Source organism: Sander lucioperca, chromosome 2, assembly GCF_008315115.2.
Source record: "Sander lucioperca isolate FBNREF2018 chromosome 2, SLUC_FBN_1.2, whole genome shotgun sequence".
NCBI classification, from domain to species: Eukaryota; Metazoa; Chordata; class Actinopteri; order Perciformes; family Percidae; genus Sander; species Sander lucioperca.
In genome coordinates this window covers 40,005,815-40,020,133 of record NC_050174.1, presented here as the reverse complement: position 1 = coordinate 40,020,133, position 14,319 = coordinate 40,005,815, and the positions used below count along the sequence as shown (strand labels likewise).

At 39.0% G+C, this 14,319-nt stretch overlaps 1 protein-coding gene across 1 annotated transcript; it reads right to left on the bottom strand.

Annotated features, from left to right (window-relative positions):
* Window positions 1–9,704: 9,704 nt before the first annotated feature.
* Window positions 9,705–13,433, bottom strand: ccl19a.1 (chemokine (C-C motif) ligand 19a, tandem duplicate 1). The gene is made up of 4 exons (XM_031305925.2): window positions 13,178–13,433; window positions 11,281–11,404; window positions 11,059–11,173; window positions 9,705–10,162 (listed from the first exon to the last, which is right to left on the bottom strand). Exons 1-4 carry the CDS (start codon window positions 13,242–13,244, stop codon window positions 10,130–10,132), a joined length of 339 nt encoding a protein of 112 aa, XP_031161785.1. The 5' UTR covers window positions 13,245–13,433; the 3' UTR covers window positions 9,705–10,129.
* Window positions 13,434–14,319: the final 886 nt, after the last annotated feature.

Here is a 14,319-nt window from a genome sequence, read left to right as displayed (position 1 = left end):
CCTTAAACTCTTCAACAACAGATGTTAATGGCAGCTGTAGCTTGCTTTCTGTACAGGCCGATACAGCTCAGGAAGCAAGCTACAGCTGCCATTAACATCATCAATATAAATACTCATTATATTTCTGCATTAAAAATGAACTAAATTAAAAATACAAAACTTTTATCAGCAAAATGTACTTATCAAAAGTACTAATTATGCAGAAGGGCCATTTTCAATAGTGTTATATCATTATATATAATTTAACCTGTAACTGATGCAATAACATTTAAGCAATATTTCAGTGCCATATCAGGCCATGGTTCATCTAATTTATAAACTTTTTAAAACATTTCATTGACTTTGGGGTAGAACTCTATGACAGTGTATCATATTTCATAATCTAAAGATATATTTTCTATGTAAAACAATCTGTAGTAATAATGATCAAATATATGGTTGTAGAGAATAAAGTTTATATCATCCTCTGATGTGGAGTGGAAGTATTAAGTGGCATGAAATGGTACAAGTAGCCTATCCCTCAAAATTGTGCTTAAGTATATAATACAATACTTAAGTAAATGTACTTAGCTACTTTTCATCAATAGAAATCAATATTAGGATCCTACTATTTTTTATAGGCTATTAATACCATACGGCTAGTGTATGCATAAAACAAGTCACAATTTTAAACAGAAATGCATCTAATCAAACTGCATGTGAAATAAGTGCTAATTATTAAATTGCTGCATTATAATAATATAGATAACATGACATGTGGAAGGTAATAGTAATTACTGCTGTATGTCTGTTCATCTCTTACCTCCTACAGTTTTACTTGCATTTAAATTAAATAAAAAAGCTGTGGTAGATAAAAATCGTGCATGAGTCAAACACAAAAAAGGTCAAATGTATCAGATTGAGAAATACAAGTTGGCTAAATTCCATTGAAATGTATCTCACTTACTGTAATAACTAGTTGAGTCAGAATTATGACTTATAATGATTATTAGTGCAGGGGAACAGTGTCATGCAGTTTAAAAATGGCTCACCCAACAACACTTGGGGTTCAACTTCCACTCACAAAGTTTCAAGATTATCTTGAACACAACTGCATCTGGTTTTTGTAACAATACAAACAACTTCTAGTCCGTCTAAGCACCTGTTTGGAGGGAGTTCACATGAAGCTCCAATGTATTTATTTTATTGCAGATATTTTGACCACACTTGGTTCTTTTTCGAGGCAAGAACATCTTTACATACATACACCACCTTGCAGTAATCTATACAGTGGTACAGCACAACATTCAAGAGTCTGATGCTGACAGAGCATCTGCCCGGATGGGTAAAAACAATCCATCACATCAAACTGTGGTTTGGGCCATGCAAAGAGTTCAAAAAAGGTTATTGAGAAGTGGTCTGTATAGAACAGAGGAACACTAGCCAAGCCAACATAGACTTCATAATGTTACCAACATTTTCTCCTCAGACCCAGGCTCTTGGTGGGCAGCCATCTGCTGCTGCCAGGTGGGACACAGAGACGGATACAGATATACAGATAAAGAGAATTAAGATTCATAATAATTATACCAGTTGGTATGATGATGGTGGCAATTATAGTAACAACAAAGATAATGGAACTATGACTAGAAATAATAGTTGTAGCAGTTCAGGGCGTAGCAGGGTGTTGCAGGGCATAGTAGGGCATAGCAGTGTGTTTACATATGGGGGGTTCCCATGTACCGTCTTCCCCTGCCACCCTGCCAAGATCTCTCGCTACCCCTTGCCACCTCATGTAAAATTTTCTAGATCCGCCACTGGCGCTCGGGCCCTAATGAATAAGGCCTATTATTATTTTAATTTCCAGTTAGTTTCTTGATCTCGCGTTTCTGAAATGTTTTGCGGATGTGCTGTTAAGTGGACAATTTCACATAGCCTACTTTTTGAGGACTTGTAAAACTCTGAAGATTAATAATCCCCTAAAATCGCCAAAGGTTTTGAAATTTTGACTATATCCAAGTGTTCTTATTACTGTATAGATTTAATACTTCATTGCTATGGAAATAAGCCTGTTGTTCAAATGAACCTGATTATGCCCGCTCGGGCGCTTGAGTAAATAAATAAATTAAATATGTGGCAGCCGTTGCGTGCAGTAAACTTTCTTTTCTTTAAACTTTTCTTTTAACAAGCCTGTACTGCAATGCAATGACCAGTTATAGTTTTAGTGCTAGTAGGCCTATTAAGAGGTGTGGATTAATTCAGGTAGGACTGTGTGTAGACATATTTTATTATGTGTATTATAAGGTGGTCCGAAAATTTTTGATTACAAATAGTGGTCCACACACACAAAAAGTTTGAAAACCCCTGGTGTAGCCTACTGCCTTTCCACTCGATAGTGTTTAACAGTCTGTATCCACTCCTGTGAAACTCAGGTCTGAATTGCACAGGATCATTCACTCAACATTATGGGTTATGGTAACCAAAAGGTTAACCTCTTGAGCCCTGAGTTCCTTTAGAATGTGTCTTTTAAATTAGAAAGAACCATTTTCCCACAATAAATTAACTATTATATATGCCGTATTGCATTTTATATAACTGGTGATCCTGCTAATGCAGGCAACATGATGATAACTTTCAGTGAACTATTCAAGCCCAAAATACCTCAATTTGCTTGTGGCCACAGCATAACACCAGTTGCACATATTCTCCATGTTTGTGCATAATTTTATACATATTTAATCAAAACTCAGCAGACTGCTTTGTATCTTTGAGAAGTTTGAAACTATTATTAGAGCTAATGGGTTTAAACATTGCTTCAAACACACAATGCAACATGCATTTTATTACGTTAAAGGTATCACCTGTGTATCTGAAAATGTTCAGGTTTTACCACAAATGTTTACTTTGCAAAAACATGCATCATATTGCTGATAATATTTCTAGGAATCCCTCCTGCAGAAACACGTCCAGAGGTAGGCTACACAATCTGCCTTATCTTACACACTGTTCTGCGAATTTCGTTTGCGTCACAGATCATAATTTTTCATGCATTCAAAGGAACAAGGAACTACATGGATTCTTCTGAACAGTGAAGACATATTTTTCCTGGAAATCCATAAGGCAGGTTGCATCATTCATAATCTCGTTTTGCCAGACCTTCCTCCCCCATCGCTGCAGAGGAGGGTCTGACTAGTCCACACAGCGTTCCGAGATGAAAGAAAATCGTGCTCTGGTTTATTGACATTTCTAAGCACCGGGAAAGCCAAGGTACTGCTGCTGAGTTTTGATTAAATATGTATAAAATTATGCACAAACATGGAGAATTGGTGTTATGCTGTGGCCACAAGCAAATTGAGGTATTTTGGGCTTGAATAGTTCACTTAACGTTAGCATCATGTTGCCTGCATTAGCAGGATCACCAGTTATATAAAATGCAATACGGCATATATAATAGTTAATTTATTGTGGGAAAATGGTTCTTTCTAATTTAAAAGATACATTCTAAAGGAACTCAGGGCTGAAGAGGTTACGTATAAGGTATCACCTGTTCATTGACAAAAGGCTCTTACAAAAGCCAAGATGGTAATTTAATGCTAGCTCAGTCTAAGTTTTCATCATTTGGCTGCTGTCAGGTAAGTCTACCTGCTGTTTGGGCAGGTAACCAACTATCATTTCCCCTCCTTAACTTTTAAAGGTGCAGTAGGTAAGCCTTATAAAACTAACTTTCTGTCATATTTGCTGAAACTGACCCTATGTTCAAGTAGAACTACATGAAGCAGGTCATTTAAAAAAAAATCTGGCTCCTCTGGCACCACCTACAGCCTGTAGTGCTATTTGCAAAAATCCACCGCTCCCTGTTCAGATGCACCAATCAGGGCCAGGGGGGGTGTCTAACTGCGTGTCAATCACTGCTCATGCGCACGCATTTCATAGTGTCCTCCCCTCCCCCTTTCCCGTGCACGAGCTACAGATAGGTTTCCTCCCCTTCCCCCCTCTTCACATGCGCTCTATCGTGCACAGCTCTCCCTTGTGGGGGGGGAGGGGCTTAGGAGACCGTTTGGGGCTTTAGCGGAAAGGGGGGAGGGACTGAGAAGTTGTCGATTGTTCAAATTTTTGGTTCAAAGTCCTGGATCTTCATAATCCTACCTGCAGCACCTTTAAGGAACTGCAAAAACACACATTTTAAACTAGATAGAAATGCATTGTGTTTATATTATCCAGTTGGTTGTGTACAAATGTTATTGGTCTAAGATGTAGAACTTTCACAATAGTAGATAATATAATCCTTCAATATACATTATATAGCCAATAATATATGGACACTACTGTCCATATACAGTTTGGGTAAGAACCTTTCCTGATTAAACATGATAATTCCACTGTGCAAAAAGCCAGGTCCATAAAGAAATGGTTTTCTCAGTTTGGTGTGGAAGAACTTGACTTGACCTCAACCCCATCCAACACCTTTGGGATGAACTGAAAAACCGACTGTGAGCCAGACCTTATCAGCAGACCCAAATGGAATCTGCTGATTTGAAAAAAGAATGTTTAATAGTTTTCAGAAGTGATCCAGAATGAAAATCTGCAGAATTTAGTGGACTGTTTTTCTGCCAACGATGCGTCATTAAAATCTACAGAAAATTCTGCGAAATTCTGCGTCCATAGATTCCGTGTGGCCCTGCTTATCAGCCAATATCCGTGTTGGACCTCACGAACGCTTTTGAATGGGAGAAAATCCCTGCAGAAGCCAGAAGAGGGGAGGATGTTGTAGCAGCTTATGGTTTTGGAAAAACATGTTCAACTATCACTTATGGTTCTAACATCTTCATGTGTCCACATACCTTTGGCCATGTAGTGTATCTGAAAATGTTCAGGTTTTACCACAAATGTTTACTTTGCAAAAACATGCATCATATTGCTGATAATATTTCTAGGAATCCCTCCTGCAGAAGCACGTCCAGAGGTAGGCTACACAATCTGCCTTATCTTACACACTGTTCTGCGAATTTTGTTTGAGTCACAGATCATAATTTTTCATGCATTCAAAGGAACAAGGAACTACATGGATTCTTCTGAACAGTGAAGACATATTTTTCCTGGAAATCCATAAGGCAGGTTGCATCTTTCATAATCTCGTTTTGCCAGACCTTCCTCCCCCATCGCTTCCTCCCCCACCGGTCCCTACTCAGTCTGTCTTTCAGCTTAGGGGTCCCTGGCCTAAAAGATGTTGAAGACCGCTGGTCTAGCTGTCTGGATTTACCCTGCAGAGATCTGAGGAGCAGTTAACCATAGTCCTCATAAATCCACCAGAGTTCAAAATTCCAACACAAACCAAACGGAAGGTACCGGACATCCGGCTGAAATGAGTGAAATCCGGTGGAATTTCCGACGGCAGCGGAGCAATCCCAGAAGTGGAACGTTGTGGATATAGACTACATCATTCGTAGGGGTCTGCTACATCAGTTTGTATTATAAGTAAGCCAAGGGGGATTTTGCAATGTGCGGATATTACTGTACTAAGGCAATGTTTACAATAGTGCTGCTATCATCTTGCCATCAAAGAGGTGATAAACAGACAGTCCTTTATTCCTTTACCTTCATATGAACCCCCTCAACATAGTTTCCTGGCGATTTCCATTCGACAGCTTCCTCTAATTTCCTGGCACTTCTTTTTTGGATTTATCTTGTGCACTTCAAATTTGAATAAACAAAGACATTAGACATTCATTTAGGCACATAAACTGTAGACAAGTGACTCTGCCAAACACCCCAAAATGTGAAATGTAATACTTTAAAAGCATTAAAAGGTGAATGAGTGACTGCCTTTTACCTTCTCAGATTAAAGATTTGGTATTAGGTCTGTTGTAACGGTGGGAACCTCGAGGTCATGGAAATCAATCATCGAGAAAAAAACATTATTTTCTTTAACAAACACTGTTGACTTGAACAAGGCATTCAACCCACATTTGCCTTCCTGATGGCACTTCCTCCAAATATAATGTGCATTCTCTAAATTAATCTTACAATCCGAGTATTATTGTCCTTTTCTGTATGTTATGTATACAAAACCTCAACAGAGACACCCACTTAACGTCTCATGCACTTAAGTTTGTAAAGGTTTTCAGTTACTATGAAGAGAGAGTTGTGCAAGCTCACAAAAGATCAACTCAGCAGCTTTTCAAAAGCTCAGACAAACTGGATCTGGCGGATCTTTTATAACAATTTTCATTCATTTATTTAGGCCTATTCATTTATTTGTGATAGAAAATAGCAAGGATCCAAAGTCAAAACACTGCATAAAATTGTAGCTAGGGGTGCCTGGATAGCTCACCTGATAGAGCGCGCACCCACAAGTTAGAGGCTTGCTCCTCGACGCAGCGGCCGCTGGTTCGGCTCCGACCTGCGGCCCTTTGCTGCATGTCATTACCCCTCTCTCTCCCCTTTCATGTCCTCAGCTGTCCTATAAAAATAAAGGCCTAAAATGCCCAAAAAAGAATCTTAAAAAAAAAAAATTGTAGCTAGAACAAGTGTGAGTAAACTGTAGATTATTTCAAAAGTCAGACATTACTGTAAAACAAAAAACTCTAACGGTTATTGGGAGTTCCTCAAAGATTCCAGACAAGGGGGCCAATTTGTATGGAAGCCCATTTCTGCCAGTAAAAGAAAGGAATAAGATAAAAACTTAGCCTTGTGATGAAAAGCGTGATTTATACTCCTGCGTAAAATCTACGCCGTGGCTACGTAGGTAGGTACGTGGGGACACGGACCTACGCCGGACCTTACACCGTAGCCTGACATGCACCTCTCGAAAAATGTAACAACACGTCGCGGCGACGCACGTCGTGTCTTGGCAGCGTTGCATTTCCCCCTACTCATTTCCTGGTTCTCCCTCTCCACACCCCACCTCTGGCTCCTCATGCCACTGTACCTACTCTGCTGTAGCGTCCCTTTTCACTACTGTTTAACTTATTTTACTATTTATTTAAATTTATTTTATCGTTATTAATACGTACTGTGTGTATATGTTTATACTTATATTGTTTATATCTTTTTATCCTTCTTATATTTGTATGTGTGACATGCTCCAACAACACCATGACAAATTCCTCGTATGTGCAACGTACTTGGCAATAAAGCCCTTTCTGATTCTGATTCTGATTCCATAAACAACATGAAATCAAGGAGAATGTTAACTTTTCCTGCTACAGATTTCCCACTGTGGTCACTAAGCACAGGGGAGACACTTTGTTTCTCTCACTATGACTCTAGTCGCTACTCGCTCTGAAGCTAATCACCGTCACTCTCTCACTTCTCCCTCGCTCTACCACACACTCCCCACACACACACACATGCCGGCTCAACGCACACACCAACGCACAAGTATAAACTTCAGGCCACTTACGTAGGCTATGGCAAAAGCTCTGCGTGGAGCCTCCGCATAACCATAAATCAGCTAAAGTCATTATAATGAGAAATCGTTTTGAAATAATGACTTAGTATCGCAAAAATAATAAGGAACTTTCTCAAAATATAATAAATCATTAATTTGAAATGTTAAGTCATTTCAAGAAATGTTCTCATCTTTTTTTCATCACAATAGTGGAAATGGGCTTCCATAAATATCCACCTTGGGCTCCCCTAATAAAACCAGAGTATACAGCCATGTTAGCGAGTCCTATGCTGACATCTGCATGCTTACATGCTCATAATAAAGCTCAGCGCAAATTCTTTCAGGAAGACGTCAATAACCCAATCACTACTCTTTCTTCTTAAATCAAATCAGCTGTTTAGAGGCGCTACTTTTGGTTAAACCAATCAGACTTGGCAATGAAATTCAAGGACCAATCACAGCATTACAACTCTGCTTTAAATCTGTTCTCTCCCTGTGCTGTCAGCTGTCGTTTCAGGTAAAACACTCAACACTCCACCTCCCCTGCCGCCTCCGGTCATCGTTTTTCTTCCGGCTGACCACTCCGTTGCCTCTTCGGTCTGGTCTCCGGACTCCTTCTCTGCCGCCACCAGTGTCTAGACTCCATTGGGGGTTATGTCCTGTTGTCTACCCGTTTTAAAACAGCATTAGTACGATGGAGTCTAATCTCCAAAGACACTGTACATTTTATTATGCAGTTGTACAATAAATCTTTTTTGCATATCTGCAAACAAAGTCTGTCCTGATTGAAATGCACACTTAATGCTGATGCAGGTAATGTTTACCATCCCTATGTTAGTTTAGTGTGTTAGCATGCTTACATCTGCTAATTAGCACTGAACATAAGGGTTTGGTTATAAACCGAAGTATTGGACAAAACATTTCCATCCTTCAAGCCATGCCACATCAGCTCACTCCCACATCCAGCCGCACCCTCCTGCCATGCAATAACCCCTTTCCCTCCAGGCCTTCTCCTGCCCACCTGCTCACCTGTTTCCACTTTCCTAATCAGCCCTGCTGATATTTAGCCGGCCCTTTTCCACTCACTCTTTGCTAGATTGTCAAAGTTGCCATGTGCTTTGTACCTTTGCTTCCAAGCCACCAAAAACCTGAACTTTACCCTGAGTCCGACCCTGTACCTGTACCTACCTGTATATACTGTACCTTCATTGTCACAATAAATCATTGAATGACATGATTGCATTGTCTGCATTTGGGTCCTATCCCTGTTGCCTCTCACTCACCCACCTTTTTTAACAATGTTTTTATTAATTGTTCAATGCAGTTACAAAACTTCCTTCTACTTCTCTCCCTAGTAGCGCGAAACCAAAACATGACGAAGCGAACAACAAAAGCTGACAATTTTGTCTGGACAGACGAGGAGGTGGAGTTATTGCTCCAAACAACCTTAGATTACAAAGCCACAAAGGCACAACATGGCGTGGACTGGGAGTCCTGCCAGTCAAAATATATAGACATATGGACCGAATTTCTTCAGCAGTATCCTGTACTTGGAGGGACGTCATATCCACACGAGAAAGACACTATCTGTAAAAGTCAGATATCATCAAAGCTGAAAGCCAATTGGACCAAGTATAGGCAGGCTGTGGATACCCAACGGCAGAGTGGCCATGATCGAGTAATCACTCTATATTTCGATTTATGTAACGAAATATGGGGTGCCACTGTGAGCAGATCGGAGCAGACTTTTGCGTTTTTACCCTTTAGACGGGAAAGCGACGGTGGAGCGTTTTTAAGATTTCCACTCTGGAGGGTGGTTTCACTTTTTTGCGTTTTTAAGCCCCAAAAACGCCGTCGCCGTCTAAACGAATGGCACATATGATAAAATATTTTGTAAAATATATTTTGTTTCGCGAGCGTTGTTGTGTAAACAGGGCCTCAATTATATATAAAAGCAATAAGGACAGCACTCCAGTTTCATGCTCATTCATGCAAGATGCCCGAAACATCTGTGCGGCATTTAGAAGAATTAATTGGAGTGCTGTCCTAATTGCCTTTACATATTATGGCTCATGTACACAAAACACATGCATGATAATACCCCGCAAAAATCTATAGTTTATGTCATTCAACCTTCAATCCATACATATGTATGTTTGTACTCTATCATGGCACCAGGCAAATTACTGAAACTTTGTCCAATAAACATCATGCTATAGTTTCAGTGTAAACCTAAACAAACCAAACCTAAAATTGAAACCAAAAATGTGCACTGCTGTGGTGGGATTCATAAGAAAACAAAAAGAAAAACATGAATGATAGACATAGACAGATATGCGCAGGATTTGAAAAATCATGGCTTTATTTTGAAAAAGGACAACAATCAAATAAATTCATACAACTAACCAAATGGCCTGAGTATTTGAGTTGTTCAGAGTTAGTTTAGTTAGCTACACACTCTTACAACTTTCACATTTTATACTCTTATATTTCTTCCAGAAATCCCGGGTCTTCTAAAACAGAAATATCATTAAAAAAATATATATAAAAATCCTTCAAAATGTTTTATATTCATTGTGACTCGAACATAATTTTATAAAATATAATGGTACAAAACAGAAAGCGCTCTGTAGTCCTAGGAATCACCATGACTATTTGTTTATTTATTGGTTTGATCCACCCCTTCTCCCCGCTGACTTGCAGTTGTTCACTCCGGCTCTGCTGTTGTTGTTGCTGAAGGGGTCACGTGTTGCTCTCCCTTTACTCTTGTTTCACTCCAGTGCAGAGTTTGCCCTGCAAACACACAAATATTTAGAAACAAATTTTGCCTGAATTTTATTTATTGTTTATTTTATTGATATGTACTGTCATATACCCCCTCTTGGTCACGGGTGGGGATGGGGGGTTATGTTCTGGTTGTTGAAATAGCTCTGCTGCGACCCGGGCCCTGCTACTGCTACATTTTTTATGTTACTCATGTCTTATTTGTTTAATCTGATTGTATCCATTCATGATATTCAGCATCATTGTGCCCAAAATGAATTTCCCCCCGGGGACACTAAAGTGTATCGTATTGTATCGTATTTTGTATACTCTGTGATGTCACTGATTTGAGTATTAAAAAATACAAATTTCAACTCAATAAAAAGAAAAGAAACGTAAGCCAATAATGTCATCAGTACTTTAAACTGAAGTGCCAGCACCAAAGTGATGATGAGTGATACAAGACACAGGCTACTGAGGGTGTCTGTACAACCTGATGACTCAAAGCCAGTGGCAGCATTTGCGGTTTCACTGTTCAATGGCCTGTTACACACTTAATGAGGCTTGAAACAGACTGAAGTTTTGGTAAATTGATTTGTGATATCATATTAGATTTAGATTTCAGTTTGTGACTTTATGGTGAGGTGAAGGTGTGCAGGTTTGGGAGTTGTTTAAAGGCTGAAAGCAATGTAACAAGTAATATAACAGTTAAGGTTTGCAGCTTACTAATTGATAAAGTAATGCACGGAGCCTACGTGGGGGCGCACACTCTACCAGGTGAGCTATAGGCCATAGCAAATCTGTTTTTTAAGTGGAAATTTAGAGTGAGAGCTAGATTTTAGCATTGAGTTTGATACAACAATTATATAAAGACCATGTCCTTTAGGTTGCAGAGCAGCATAACATCTAGAGACAAAGTAGGCTACCTTGTAGTGGTGTTTCTTGCAAATTTTCTTCAAGGTGTCCACATGCTTCACCACCTCTTGGATCCACTGTTTGTCAGCAGGCACACAGAGTTTCTTGCTGCGTCTGGTCACAAAACTGCAAGAACACCAAATCCCCAAGGTCAGAAAGAGAATGTGATAACTTGCAGCGTATCCCATCTACTGATTAAAAAACATCATCCACTTTGCACAACCTAAACTTACATCATGGCATCAATAGAGCAGCCATGTCCGCTGATCTGTCGACGATAGTCTACAACTCTAGCTTTTTCAAATGGTCTGTCGCTGACACTCAAGCAGCAGTCCATGGGTATCTGCGCCAATGTCACTGAAAGACAGAGAAGATCAGATTAGTTAACAACCACCTTTTGATGCCCAGAGAGAGTTTCATACTCAAACGGTGCAATCACTGAGATTATACATTTCAGTTGCAGTTCAACTGAAGCCATAACTTGATTCACTTACATGATTTTACTTTAAAAAAAAAAACATAAAATTAAACACAGGGAATAAAGTGCAAAATAAGTCACCAACAAACACTTAAGTGCAAATCTGCTGCAAAACTTACATGCACAAGTTCTTTTGTTTATAAGGTTATTATGCTGTTCTGGATGTGTCTGGGTGAATGATGGGGTGTGGCAGGATTGCACTTTGAACTGTGAGATTTTATACCAGGAACACAATACTGGCTAAAACTTTAAAATATGTCTCAGGTGACATAGGATTTATATGGAGTGGCTCGCGTGAAACAGGAGGCCGAGATCTCCCAAGATCTACAGAGAGTTTTCTTCATGTGTTCCTTTTGAAAATACCTTATTTTTTTTTGTATTTCAAAATAGTTTGATAAATCATTTTAAAGCAACTGGAAATGTAACTTGTGCACTCTTGCAATGAAGTATAACAAAGATTTCTAGCTCTTTGAATGTTGACATGATAAAAGTGAAAAAAACCGTAGCAGCTATAGTACAATACAATAAAAGTACAATAAAATAAAATAAACATGAGCTAAACTCTTGAAAGTGGAGTCGACTCCCGGGAGGAAAATCATGGAGGAAATCGGATGTAACTACTACTACTACAGGATGTAGTCATGTCCTCTCTGAGTGACAAAATGCAGGACACACACACACACACACACACACACACACACACACACACACACACATCACACCTAAACACTCCCCACACAATGCTGTGTCATCTTTGTTGCAACAAAAGTTGCCTCATTGACTTCACCTGACTGGGATTTCCAGCAGTTAATCGTTAACTTTCACCTATTAATATAAAAGTAGGAGCGGGGAAAACCAGCAGCACGCCCTCACCACAGCCTTACATGTTTACTTTGCTACTTCACACTGATAACTCATATTCAGACATAACAAATGATTTAAAAGACATTTTTAATTTCCCTGTTGTTAAGTGCTGCGCAGATTTCGGTATTAAAGAGGTTAATTTACTTTACTCGACAGTTATTGTACCTAATATTTAATTTATATCATATCTTATACATTATACTTTATCTTTATTTACTCTATAATGCCATTCTGTTTTTTCATATTGTAATTCCACTACTGCTACGGCTACTTTTATGTCATCTGAAAGTTTTTTTTCATGGTATTTCCATATCTGGTTTAAGACTCTAATGATATAGGGTGTCATATGCTGTACAGACAACAAACTATTAACCTCTCTCAGACACAATTGTTATATTTTATACTGGAGAAATAAGAAGAACTCAAAGAAATTGATGAGAGTAAGTTTTAAGGTGAGGTGAATTTCACATACTTTACAAACAACTAAACTCTAAATGCAAACTCAGAAAGATGAATTTTCAAGTCAAGTGAAGGACCGCAGATGTGTATTTAAACCTCAAGTGTAGCCTCATTGAGGAATTTCCTCTTTTTTTCTGCTCACTTTGTAAACCACTGCTTCCTTTTGGAGCTGTTCCATGTGGATTTTAAGAGACAAATGACATCCTTTTGTCTTTTTCAGTTAAAAAAAGATTGGTTCGGAAATGACTTATTTCACAAGATGAAAGATAAAGGCATTACTGTTGCAGTTTAATGATGATCCAGGGAGGATCCCTGGAAAGGAAACTCACCTGTGCAGCAGCAGCAGGTGATGAAGAGGATGCAGAAGAAGAGCTTGGCGTCACCCCACGGAGCCATGTCTGGTTGCTGAGCTGGTGATGTCGTCTCTTTGTCTCTCTGGAGGCTGATTGGCTGAGCCTGTTCTTCCTTTCAGCACCTGCAGTGGCAACTTAGGTGAGGTGACTGACTTGGTCTGGTTTGGCTGCTCTTTTATGCTGTGAGCAGTGTCCACTCAGTTTCACTTTTCATTTTGCCAGCCCCACCTCCTCCTCCTCTGTCCCCCCGGTCATTCCACTCAGAAGTCATCATGAACTGAGAAGCTCAAAGATTTTAAAACTTACTTCCTAACCCCCCTCCCAACAGGAATACAGAAAAAAACCTCTTCTTGTATATATTTAGCAGATCAAATTTTAATTCCCAGCACTTCTTTGACCTTCTTATTCTAAGGTAACAGGAACAGTTTGTCAAGCCACCTCACGGACAAAAGAACACTTCTCTAATTTCTGAACAAATACCAGCAGTTAGGGATTTAACCCTGACACCACTGATCAACTGATCTACACTGATGTTTACTTTATTTTAAGCTGCGAAACGAAAAGATTATCATCATTTTGGCATATGGCTCAGACTCTGTTACTCAAATGTATACTTTGTATTGCAGAAAAGCCTTAAAAATGAATAAAACCATGCATTTTGTTTTTATGTGCTTTTTGGCACATATTTGGCTTCTACTGTAAATATTTGTGAAGACAAAACTGTCAATGTGAGTTTAAATCTTGCATTATATGATAAACAAGTGTTCAATGCTGTTTTATGGAAGTCATATGGAAAAGATTTTACAATCCATGTTCACACTGAAAAAAGCAGAGATATTAAAACAACCACAAATAAGATACTGTATAGTGGACTTTAACTAATTTCAGTAGGAAATAGAAAAATAAAGAATTCCATAGACTTGCAATGTCATTGTGGAATGGATTTCTATTGTTTCATGTAGTCTGTACTGGAAAACCATGAAAAAAAGAAAAAAAGAAGAAGAAAGAATTCCATTTGTTTTACTGCATACTGAACTAAACAATACTGTTCTTTGACTCAGTTGTCAAGAAAATCTGCTTCTTCTTTCAGCTGCAAATGCAATTGACCTCCCTATAGT

What these genes read in the sequence shown, in the direction of transcription:
- ccl19a.1 (XM_031305925.2), bottom strand. Translation starts at nt 13,244, where the DNA reads ATGGCTCCGTGGGGTGACGCCAAGCTCTTCTTCTGCATCCTCTTCATC. An exon ending in CACCTGCTGCTGCTGCACAG is followed by an intron (nt 11,405 to 13,177) that starts GTGAGTTTCCTT and finishes TCTGTCTTTCAG; the next exon opens with TGACATTGGCGCAGATACCC. An exon ending in TGCTCTATTGATGCCATGAT is followed by an intron (nt 11,174 to 11,280) that starts GTAAGTTTAGGT and finishes GTGTTCTTGCAG; the next exon opens with TTTTGTGACCAGACGCAGCA.